The 12,086-nt window shown below is 39.0% G+C and overlaps 2 protein-coding genes across 2 annotated transcripts; both read right to left on the reverse strand.

Moving 5' to 3' along the window:
* Positions 1 to 3,979: 3,979 nt before the first annotated feature.
* Positions 3,980 to 5,902, reverse strand: LOC121601426 (microfibril-associated glycoprotein 4-like). Its single transcript, XM_041930243.1, has one exon. The coding sequence runs from the start codon at positions 5,875 to 5,877 to the stop codon at positions 4,756 to 4,758; it is 1,122 nt and encodes a 373-aa protein (XP_041786177.1). The 5' UTR covers positions 5,878 to 5,902; the 3' UTR covers positions 3,980 to 4,755.
* A 3,151-nt stretch (positions 5,903 to 9,053) lies between these two features.
* LOC121601418 (fibrinogen C domain-containing protein 1-like) lies at positions 9,054 to 9,816 on the reverse strand. Its single transcript, XM_041930235.1, has one exon. The coding sequence runs from the start codon at positions 9,747 to 9,749 to the stop codon at positions 9,054 to 9,056; it is 696 nt and encodes a 231-aa protein (XP_041786169.1). The 5' UTR covers positions 9,750 to 9,816.
* Between the last annotated feature and the right edge of the window lie 2,270 nt (positions 9,817 to 12,086).

The following is a 12,086-nucleotide window of genomic DNA, read 5'->3' on the forward strand; positions in this document are numbered from 1 at the left end:
TAGTTAACAAGGCATAAGCGATAATATGGAAAAAAAGTATTAAACGAGAACATTATGAAGCAGATCATGGAGATTGTGCAAAAAATGCTGAAATAAAAATTCACAATGATAAACGCAGTGCAGTGAGCAGCTTTCCCTGTAAATCCGAAAAAAAACTTGCTCTTTACTTCACATCTGTTACTAATGCATTTATTTGTATTTCTGCGACTATATTACAAACAAATTACAGAGCAACAGACATTATGTCTCGCGTATTATCATTCTTGTGTATGCCAATCCTAATTTTGGTCTTTATTTAACTTTATTTTCGGCACTCACGTTGTTCCTATACAGTCCGTTCAGATTTGCACCGTGGTATTTGTTGTACCACCATGCATCCTGATAGAACATAGCACAGTTTTCACCTGACATTGGCTAGTATTATTGAATTCGTTCGTAGCGGGAACGTACGGCGCTCACATGAAAATCTAGGGATGACAACATATTTCATGAGCCCGGTCCTACAACGCCGCGGTGAATAACTGTAGAAACCATCTAGTACGTTAGGAAAATGAGTGTCGGGACGTACGCCGCCGCTACGAACGGATTCAATAATACCAGCCATTATCCCGATCCTTTGTCGTAAACTTCATGCCTTTGCGGATCTGTACCACAGGAACAGCAGGCGCTGTGTACGATCCCAGCATTGTGAGTCGATATGGGTGCTCCTCACTGCCAATCTCGAACTCATCATACCGTGCGTACTTGTAGTTTGCTTCAAAGTCTTTCAGCTCTATCAGCAACTTGTACTTTCCCAATGATGTCCACCGATGTAAGTGCTCCAGCTCGAGCCAAGACTCTTTATCCATGCTGCCAAGCCCTTTCCGATACTCGATCCAGTTACGATAAAGTCCACCGATCCCTCCTAATGATACTGGATCATTAGTCATACTCCTCCAAAGGCGGTTTGCTACAATATCCGAAGAAAGGTTCATCGCCTAAAATCAGGAACTCAGGAACTCTCCTGTGCGATTCAATGGATTTTCCTTGCACGATAAAATAGAGATACTGCGAAAATATAAAGATGGATTTACCTTGAACGGGGCGTGATCGTCATTAGATGGCAGGTTTTGAATTTTGTTATTTGTTATTTTATGAAAAATTAATAGATAGCAAGTAGTCTTCTTGAAGTGAATTCAGTTACAAACATTACATTAGAGGAAAGCGGGGCAAAATGGGCATGCTAAGCAATTTACTGAAAATTCCTTTGAATATGCCACAAAACACATTTTTTCTTTCATTATTGTATGCCTCCACTACTTATCTATAAATTAAAATTGCCACATAGCCTGAAAATAACTTTAACACATGAACAAATTGTTTAATAAAAGTTGATGTTTTACGAGAAGCTATTATGACACGCGGGGTAAAATAGGCATACCCCTGAGGCAAAATGAAGATATGTAAACAAATTGTAAAACGTCAAAACACTGGAGCAATATGAACCAAAACATCTGCGCTTGGGTAATGGTCTATGCTTTTGCGCACGTTTCGTGAAATATATTTTCGTACTATCTTTTGCTTTGCTGCTCAGAAAAGCCCTTAAAATTCTTCCAAAAATATGTTATCAAAAATAAAACAGTTTTTACACGTTTTAATCTACAAAATCGAATCATTTGAAGCTGTGCCTAACATCATTATTGAGGCGACAAATACAACACCATAGCCTCACCAAGCGCCGTATGTCAAAAGCATCTGCCCATTTTGCCCCAAGCGTATCTGCCCATTTTGCCCCACGTGAAGCAGTTTTGTATTTTTTGTTATATTAGTAAAAATACACATTCAATCTTGCTTTCTATTGATTTCAATTTCAAATTCAATTTTGCTTTCTTCAGAAAAAAATGTATAGAAATATCATTTCTTATGACATCTTATCTTATAACATATATCATGTAAAACTTAAACGCATCCCAGTGACACTGGTTTAAGCTTATTTTCAAAGTCACAACAATTACATCAATATGCTACTTAACCTTATTTTGCATTTTTCTTGGTTATTTGTTATGTAAGGGTTATGAAACTTACATGGTGTTCATAGCAATCTAATGAATACATTTTGAGCATTGAAAAGTATCTTTGTAGTGAAATAATGCTTTAATACACGCTACCCATTTTGCCCCGCTTTCCCCTACATTTATACATGGTTCTCGTTTTTGTTATCGTTTCCTTCCTCATCTGTTCGAATGAATTGTTGGCTGTTTGCTTATTAAGCATTTAACCCAGCCAAGTTTGCAGCGTGTTGATAGCGTTTGCCCAAACAGGTTTATGGCCCCAATAACCTCAGTCAGTTTCAAATCGATTAACTCTCCATCGAAGTTTTGTTTCAAATGTGAAGCAAATTTCGACCGATGTACATTTCGATGCTCCTTTACCTCAGTTTCTAAGTTCTTGTGCTGCAGATACACTAGCTTATTTCTCTCCATTTCCAACGCGAACCCAGCAAACGATTCCACTGATATATTTTGCTCAATACTTCAGACAACGCTAACACTATGACTACAATCACTTTTGTATCGTACATTATCCAGAAACAGCGTGCATGTTTGTACAGAATAATAGTAAGCTCATTCTGCTAGCAGCTGCAGCTTGCTTTTATGGTGAACTAGAACTAGAACTAATGTTTGCGATCTTACTTTGCGCAGTATTGGCGTGTTGAATTCCAACCAAAGAAGATAAATTGTCCCGCTCTGTGCGGTTTCCAGCGCGGTCGGTTTTATCATTCGCTTAATGTATAGGTTTAAATATAACGTGTAATATCAATTTTAGTAGTCACTGTAAACTACTGAAAATGCCGCCTTCTGCGCTACGTAAGTCCACAAAACTCCCAACACTGCTCCAATTGACAGAGAAAAATTACCTATTGAAGCATTTATAAAAACACCCATTCAGGAAAAAAGGATCAAATTCGCTTGTATTAGAAGCACAAACAATCTAATTTTATTTGAAACAGATTGGTAACATGACCAAAGTTGTTTGAGAATTTTGTGCAAAGCCCCTTTTTTTCAAATATATTGAACATTCATCAAGAACACGCTAAAAACCCTCCGAGATATGACTGTATTTGGGACCGACAAAAAGTCCAAAAGACCGACAAATCAAGGTGTAAGTTAAAACAGTTGTCGAAAAATCGATTAACAAATATTTCGTTTAAATACGAGGGCTGACAATAAAGTAAGGTCTCCAACGCTGCAACTTCGCCGGATCACGCGCTAGGCGAAATCTGGCAACACCGCCATGTTCCTTGGTTCCCCCACTACCACTTTGCTGCTGGGTGAGGCTTCCCCGACCGCTCAGTCTTGGCTGAGCAGCCGTCAACGATGGAGGTACCCCTCACGTCAGCGTCCAAGTGCGAATTGCGTTCTGTAATACGTTTTTTGAGTGCGAAAAAGGTGACACCTATTGAAATCCATCGTCAACTAGTTGCAGTTTACGGGGAAAAGTGTATGGACATAAAAAAACGTGCGTAAGTGCAGCCGCGAGTTCAATTCCGGGCACACTAATGTTCACGACGAGGAGAGAAGTGGCCGACCGTCGGTCTCGGATGCGATGTTCAAGCACACAGCCAACGTTACCTTGACCTGCTCAAGAAATTGGCTGGACATCATCGATCACCCTCCCTATAGTCCCGACGTGGCCTCAAGTGACTACCACATGTTGCCCGCCCTGAAAAAAACATCTCGGAGGGAAGAAGTTTGAAAGTGACGCGGAGGTTCAGAAAGAGGTCAACACCTGGCTGCGCGAGGCGGACGGAGAGTGGTATTCTGCCGGCATAGACAAGTTCATCGTGCGGATGCGCAAGGTGTTGGAAAAAAATGGCGATTATGTAGAAAAGTAGGCAAGACCTTGGCCTTTCCAACGGTGTATCGCTTTTTGTAAATAAATGTCATTTTCTATGAAAAAAAAATTGGAGACCTTACTTTATTGTCAGCCCTCGTATTTGTATCACACTTCACGATACAATACATTTTAACCAACTCGAGCCATAAGACAAAACTTAATTGTATTGTAATATATCTTTCACGCCTAGCTGAATGATACGACTGGCATACGTGAGCTTCAAAAAAACAAATAAACTTTTATTATTACAAAATGGTCTTGTGAAGCAACATGGGACCCGCCGTATGAAACCCTCGCAGTTATATATAGACGTTTGTCTATTTTGTTTTTATTTTTTGAGTTGATACGAATTATATTTCACCAGCTGTAATGTCTCTCTGGGGCCGGTTTGGTGGTACAGTCGTCAACTCGTACGACTTAACAAGATGCCCATTACGGGTTCGAGCCCCGAATAGACCATGCTCCCCTACGCGTAGGACTAACTATCCTGCTATGGAAACAATAAGTCACTGAAAGCCAAGCTCATTTCACTAGTGGGTACAAGGCAGGCCCTTGACCGACAACGGTTTTTGTGCCAAAGAAGAAGAAGAAGAATGTCTCTACCTGTAACAACCAGGATATGGTTTGATGTTTAATGACTTGTTATATGTTATACCACACCGGTTGAAAATTGCTGTTCTACACTAATAAATAATGAATATGAATTAATGAATTACCAACATAAATTACTAGATATTATTAAAAAGTAGCATTTAGCAGCAACAACTGTAAACTGTCGTCAGATGCATTTGGGCAAAGTCGATCTAATGTGATGACCCTATGATCAAGAATTAAACGACTGGTGCTGTATTCCTTTTTTTATTAAAATTAAGGTACTCGTTAAATCTCGCGAATCATCATTCTTGAGTATGCCAATCCCCAGTACCTTTTGTAAGCATTCCAAACAATATTTTCTCCATCCACACTGTTCCTGTACAGTCCGTTAAGATTTGCACCGTGACATGCTTTGTACCACCATGCTCCCTTCCAGTTATTAGCGCAGTTTGAACTTGCCAAGTCGTTGTCCCGATCCTTCGTCGTGAACTTCATGCCCTTATGATACGATAATGCATCTCCAGTCGTTCCTGTGTACGCTCCGAGCTTTGCTAACGGATATTGCTCCTCCTCACTACCGATCGCGAACTCATCGTACCGCGCGTACATGTAGTTTCCTTCAAAGTCTTTCAGTTCTACCAGCAGCTCGTGCTTTCGTGCCGATGTCATGCGATGTAAATACTCCAACCCTAGCCAGAACTCTCCATCCATGCTGCCAAACCCATTCCGATACTCGGTCCAGTTGCGGTAAAAGTCCACCGATCCATCGTAACGATACTGGATCACTAACCAACCTCCTCCGAAAGCAGTCTGTTCACAATATCCCCGAAACGGTTTATTGTTCTCAGTAGGTTGTATTAGATATTGACCCGATCGTTTCAATATATTTTCCTTGCATGATTCAAACGAAATACTGTGAAGGTTCAAGCCGGAAATAGTCATAAACCGAGCAAGATCTTTCTTTGACGCGAGCTGCTGAATCTCATCCCGGATCTGTGCGTTATTAGTTTCAAATGTCTCAGTCTGCTGATCAATACACTTGCGAGCGAGCAGTTGAATCTCCTCCTTCATCTTTGCTTGGTTAGCGTTGGCTGCCTCAATGAGCGCTTTGTTTGAATGAGTTTGCGCATCGATGAACTTCCGAACAAGCAATTGCATGTCCTCCTTCATCTGTGCGTGATTTGCGTGAATTGCGTCAGTTTGCTGATCGATGAGCTTCCGATCCTCCTTTATAGCCGATTCCATTGCGATCAGTTTGTCCTGCATGTACTCCAATTTGTTTGCAATCATCTCGTATGCAAACCCTGGTAAGCGTCTATCTGTGGTGTTGTGATGATCGTCGCCTCGGCCTGTATGCGAAAGAAACAACATCAGCAGTAACGGTACAATCACCTTCAAAACGTACATTTTGCTCAAGCACCGATCGCTACGATTACTATATAATGACTCTGGCCAACAGTTGATTCAGCTTCTTTTTATACTGTCCAAGAAAGGCAGCAACACAAGAAAAAAGTCATGGAAAGAAGTGCTTATCAATATTGGACGTTGCAAGCAACACAAAGAAAACATTTTCTCAAACAAAATCAGACAGCAATTCAACAGCCGAACCCCATCGATAGCCTTTTTGTTCCATAATAAGGCAAATTTTTGGCTGTATTAAAAAGGAGGATTAGTCAAACGAGTACTGATAATGACCCTTCGTACAGTACCAAGTTGAACTTGATACAGATGTTTGGGTTTAATAAACAATCTTTCTTTTCGTGTTTGTTTGTGGAATTCCCTATGCTAAAGGTCAATAATGTTACTCGTAATTCGAAATTTTGCCTATTCCATTCATGTTCCCTATCGCTTGCGTAACATTGCAAATCAAAACAAACCCACACATCCCCCCAGTAACCAAAATAAAAACGGCAGCCGGTAGCAGACGTACCAGTGGCCTGTCGCAATTAAAGTTTGACCTATTCGTGGAAAGGAGCACGATGCATGTGCAATCTTTTAGCGAAAGAATTCCACACTCTTTTCAGACTTCTTTGTTTACCTTGTTATCTGCTTGTTTTGCAACGCAATCAACACAAAGCTTAACTGTGCAAACAGACGAACAGCAAAATTTCTCGCTGATTTTCGATGAATTCCGATCGAAATTTCACTACAGTGAAGCGCCGTTTATCCTGGGTCATCGGGACTGGACCCGGATACTCGGATAACACGAATGAGGTGTCAATGGTTATATTTTATCAAAAATTCCTGATTTTTTTATTAAATATTTATAATGTTTTAGTATACACTAGTCAGTTAATATAAAATAACTTCATGTTTTCCAATCAGAATATTTGAAATATGCCATGAATTATAGCGTTTTTTTTGTTATGACCATATGCTTTGATAACCGTTATTTCAAATATCCTCCCCAGTACGCAATTTCATCTATGTATTGAATTGTTATTTCTGAACTGAAATGGAACATGAAATAAGAATCCAACATAAACTTTTACATGAAAATAACGGAGAAAAATTATGAAATCCTTCATGGTAGGAAGAGCGATCGAAATAGAAGTGTCCTAATTTGAATACCCAGCACTGTATCAGTTAAATCCATCTCGATCAGCTTGTACTCCAGTAATTCGAGCTACGCTATTATCACAACAAACACAATCCCGGCGATAGTTGTATCTGAGATTTCTTCTTCAATACCACTGACTTCCGTTGTGGTAAGGAGGCGAACACAAAAAACACGATCAAAAAACACTTTCGAGTTGGAAGAAGAAGGATAACCAGTTTTGCAATATCACGAGTTGTGTAAAGCATTTCTTAAAATAAACTAATGATTCCACAGCTTAACTGGTTCGGCTCGAAAAGGTTAAAGCCTTTTATTAGATTGTTTCATATCTTTTAGACCAGGGATATCCAAACTAAGGCCCACCGGCCGCATGTGGCCTTCAAGAGCCTGTAATGCGGCCCGCGATGACGTAGTAATGGTTGAAATAAATATCTTTTTTACTAATCAATAAAACTTATTTTTTTACTTTAGGAAGACAAAAATCAATATTCAATAAAAGATTCAGCTGTTGAAATTTGATTTATTCTGTTCGTATTTTCTAAACAAAACAAGATTTGAACTTACAATCGTTCTAAAAGTAACGTCAAAATGGCCTTCAACAACGTTATTTGTGAAGCAATGCGGCCCGCGAACTGAAAAGCTTGGAGACCCCTGTCTTAGACCAATGACCGTTTCTGTGTCGATCGTAAAAGCGTATCACTCCTATGTAGAACGCACACAATCAAGCAAGTGTAGTAATGGGAAATATACCATCGTTAGTTACCAATGAGGAACAACAACTTTCTTTGCGCTCATAATGAAACAACCGACAACGTTGTTCAAAACGAATGCCAGGGAAATGAATGCAAGCCAGACACTAATTATTGCTCTGATATGGACGTCACACGAAGCGTAAACTGGATTTCAGCCATACAACCCTATAACCTTTTGATAGGAAGTTTACGCTCTCCCATACAAGTCAAACGTTAACTTTTTAAGTTAACGCTTTGTGTGACGTCCCTATAACGTTCAGAATGGTTAACTGTAATCAAATACTGGTGTACATCCCTCAGCCTGTTAAAGGGCAGATCAGGGCACCACTGAGTTTATATCGTTTCTGCTTCACCGTCTTGTATTGAAATCAAACTTTTCAAAAGCTTTCAAATCATCGAATTCGTTTTTTATTCTACCAACAAGCCAGTGCGCATTACATTTTGCTAATGTTCATTCTTGAGTATGCTATACATGTTCTTAATAATCGGTAGTGATACTATTTCATTGTTTTATCTCCCGCTTCTTGAATCCATAATTAGAAAATTATACTTTAATTTATTTATTTTTCCGATTCACTGATGCCTTGCTCCCCGTTGCATGCTTTGAGTGGTCTTCTTCTGAAACTTTTTTTATTTATAAGCGCACTGCGAGAAGTGATTGCAAAAAAAACGAAACATTTATTTCAACACACTTAAAATATGAGTTTACTACAATCAACCGCGTAAAACAGCGATCAACAAAGAGCGGCTCGCGACCGGATGAGGCTCTTTGATTTGGGAATGGCGGCTCTTTGTCGTTTGTATATTTCATAGAAATTTCACACAATTTTATTCTTGGCTTACCTATTTGGCTCTTCACATGGAATTTTACGGACATTTTTGTATAAATTGGCTCTATTGGTCGCAGAGTTTGCCGTTCCTTGGCATAAAACCATCTGTCCTTGGAGTTGGTTTTTGTGTTTCATTTTTTCTTCTCCTTCTTAAAGGCGTAACGACCAACGCGGAGGCTTATCGAGCTCCACCGGAAGATTAGAACAGATACGATATTCGATCTTACTAAGATACAACAGTTGCTTTAATAAATTTCATGAGTATCATGCTCACTAATGCGAACCATATAGCAAAATGTGCTAAAAACATCCGAGAAAACCGTCATTTTTTGTCATTTTAACTTCTGCCTCGATTTAGTTTGGGAAAGTCGCAATGTTGTGCGAGTTCGCAATTGTACTACGAATTGTACTCAATTTTTTTAATTTGATGAAAATGATCTATCATTATGTCTCGCGAATCGACATTCTTGAGAATGCCAATCCTAATCTTAGTATGTACTTAGCCCAAACAATATTTTCCGCATTCACACTATTCCTAAAGAGACCATTAAGATTTGAATCGTAGCATCGTTTGTGCCACCATGCTCCTTTATAATTGATAGCACAGTTTCCAACTGGCCATATATCATTGTCCCGATCCTTCGCCGAGAACTTCATGCCCTTGTGGGCTATCAAGGAGTCATTGGCCGTTCCTGTGTACGATCCCAGCTTCGTTAACGCATATTGATCCTCCTCACTCCCGATCTCGAACTCATCATACCGTGCGTACATGTAGTTTCCATCAAAGTCTTTCAGCTCCACCAGTAACTCGTGCTTTCGTGCTGACGTCACGTGATGCAAATAATCCAGCCCAAGCCAGAATTCACCATCGATACTTCCAAATCCGTCCCTATACTCGGTCCAGTTGCGGTAAAAGTCCACCGATCCATCGTAACGATACTGGAACACTAACCAACCTCCTCCAAATACAGTCTGTTCGCAATATCCCACAAAAGGTTCATTGGTTTTACTAGGTTGTATTATGTATTTGCCCGATTTATTTAATGGAACTTCCTTGCATGATCGTGACGAGATACTCTGGAGATACATAGACAGTTTTTGGTCAACGTTTTCTCGATTATGCTTCATGGCAGCTTCCATTTCGTTCAATTTGTCTTGCAAATGATCTAACTTTGTAACTATCTGCTCAAACGGAAATCCGGAAAGTGTTGTATCTCGGACATTTCGGTCGACACCACTCACTTTGGCTATTTCAAATAACGCCGTCATTAATAGCACTATAACTATTTCTGCGGTCATAACGATCCAGTCCCAAGCACTCTGCTAGTAGAGAATGATACTGAGCCAATGCTGTTACGGTGGCTTACTTTTAAATACATCGAGCAAATGAAGAAGAGCCTATCTCCATTGAAATGAAGCAACATATTTTTTAAATCGCTGATAACATTTAGACAAAACAGGTCAGTCTCAAGTTGCATATGCTTTGCAAATTTTATAAATATAACGATTAATATTCGTCTCATTCGTCAACAAGAGATACGCAAATCTCGCTCGATGGTAGCAAATGTTATAAATGAATACAAAATCTGTTACAGTTGGCTCAATCGTTTTCTCTAATCTTTTTGTTAATGTTTATTTGTCTATCGATAGACAGTAATGCCCTTTCGAACCATTTTACCAATATTTTACAATGGATGAACTAACATATAACATAAAAATGTGCACTATGGAACAGAATTTAGCACATAAACACGATCATTAAGCTTGATCGGTGAAATCCTCGGCAAAAAGAGTCGCTGGCGGCGTTGAAAGCGCGGCACATGAGTTGGAACGGGGCCAGAGGATCCAAATTGCGTTCTACGATCATCGAGGAAAACATTGCCCGTGTCCGGAGCGGCCTGGCAGGAACGTACAGGTTGATGGTAGCCTGTAGTGACGGAGAGTCAATACGGCCGTCGAGACGTCCCGTGATGAACGACAGGCTGGCTTTACGTATTAGCTCGCCTAAAGTAGGTAACCCGAGTAGCAAACACTTAGTGTAATTTTTCGCTGGATTGATTCCAAACGTGCTAAAGGACACGCTGCATTTGGCCACCATACAATATTTGCATACTCCATCAACGACCGAATAAGTGAGCAATGCATTTGCATTTTCATTTGCATTTTACATTACAAAGCCATTGTTAAACCGATGTTGTGTTTGTAAAAAAAAACAAATGTCATTTTCATAAATGCTCAAATTATTGTTTACATCAGAAAATACATGTCAACTTTTTTCGCTCAATTACTCCTTGCAAATACAGCTTAACAATTTAAAAGCTTTTAATTAAATTATTAATTACTTAACTTCAATTGATGATTTTGAAACATACAGTGTCAGTGTTAAATATTAAAATAAATAAGGTAAACGTACCTATAGTGGTGCTAGCACCAACAAACCGACGTGACACTTCGAACAAAATGAGCTTCAAAAGTTGTCTACTTATTTCAAATGAAAATAGGTTAAACACTAGCGCCATCTCTATAATGATTCGCTTACTACACTGACACAGAGAAGAAACTGCTAAATCCCCTTTTGTTTTTCTTCGCAAATTCCAATGCGTATTGTTTTATGTACTTCTCACATCTTTTGCATTGATTTGGAAACTTATAAAATGATTTTCCTGGGTGTTTTGTCCAATAATTCTCACAAAATCTTGCCTCACACTTCCTTCGCCATTTGTATTTAGAAAAGTTGTTTACATCGAAGCAGCAGTGAACAGAGCTTACTTTGACAGAAGTGTTCGCCTCACTGGTAAATGACAGTACTTCCGTGTGGGACACTTTTGTAACGCCAGTGTCACGTCGGTTTGTCGGTGGTGCTAGTACCAATAGTGGTGGTATTGCACTAAAATGCGTCTCATACGATAAATTAACAGTAGTTAAGTTATCTACGATAATATGAAATTTTCTCTAGCCTTTTACAAAGGATTAAAAAATAAAATGGGGCCATTCCGTTTCTAAGTGTCCGAAAAATTCATTATTTTGTAAAAGGTATCAATCTTTTTCCAAATACCTTAGGATTTCATAACGATGCTCATATTTTTGTTAACGTTCTAAATGACCACATAACAACGCAGTTATTAGTTTTTTAACATAATTGTTATCAAATGATATTGTTTTATTCTAATTCATTTGCTTTTGAACTGGCCAAAACTTGTTTTGCACTGCTTTTTATTATTCCATATCACTTGCTCCACGAATCGTATAGATTACCAAAATGAGTTATATTATATAGGCAGTTGCATGTTATTGATTGCATCACGTTTTGCTAGAGTTTTCAATATTTTAAAAACGGTTTTAATTACTTTTTGCATGAGTATGATAGCAAGAAGTATCAGCATAATGTTCAGCTTTAACTCATGGGTTTCATGTTGCTCTGAGTGAACATTTTGTGTTTGAATAATGGCAAGATCATTATCACCATTAACATTAGCT

Source organism: Anopheles merus, unplaced genomic scaffold (assembly GCF_017562075.2).
Source record: "Anopheles merus strain MAF unplaced genomic scaffold, AmerM5.1 LNR4000089, whole genome shotgun sequence".
Taxonomy (NCBI): domain Eukaryota; kingdom Metazoa; phylum Arthropoda; class Insecta; order Diptera; family Culicidae; genus Anopheles; species Anopheles merus.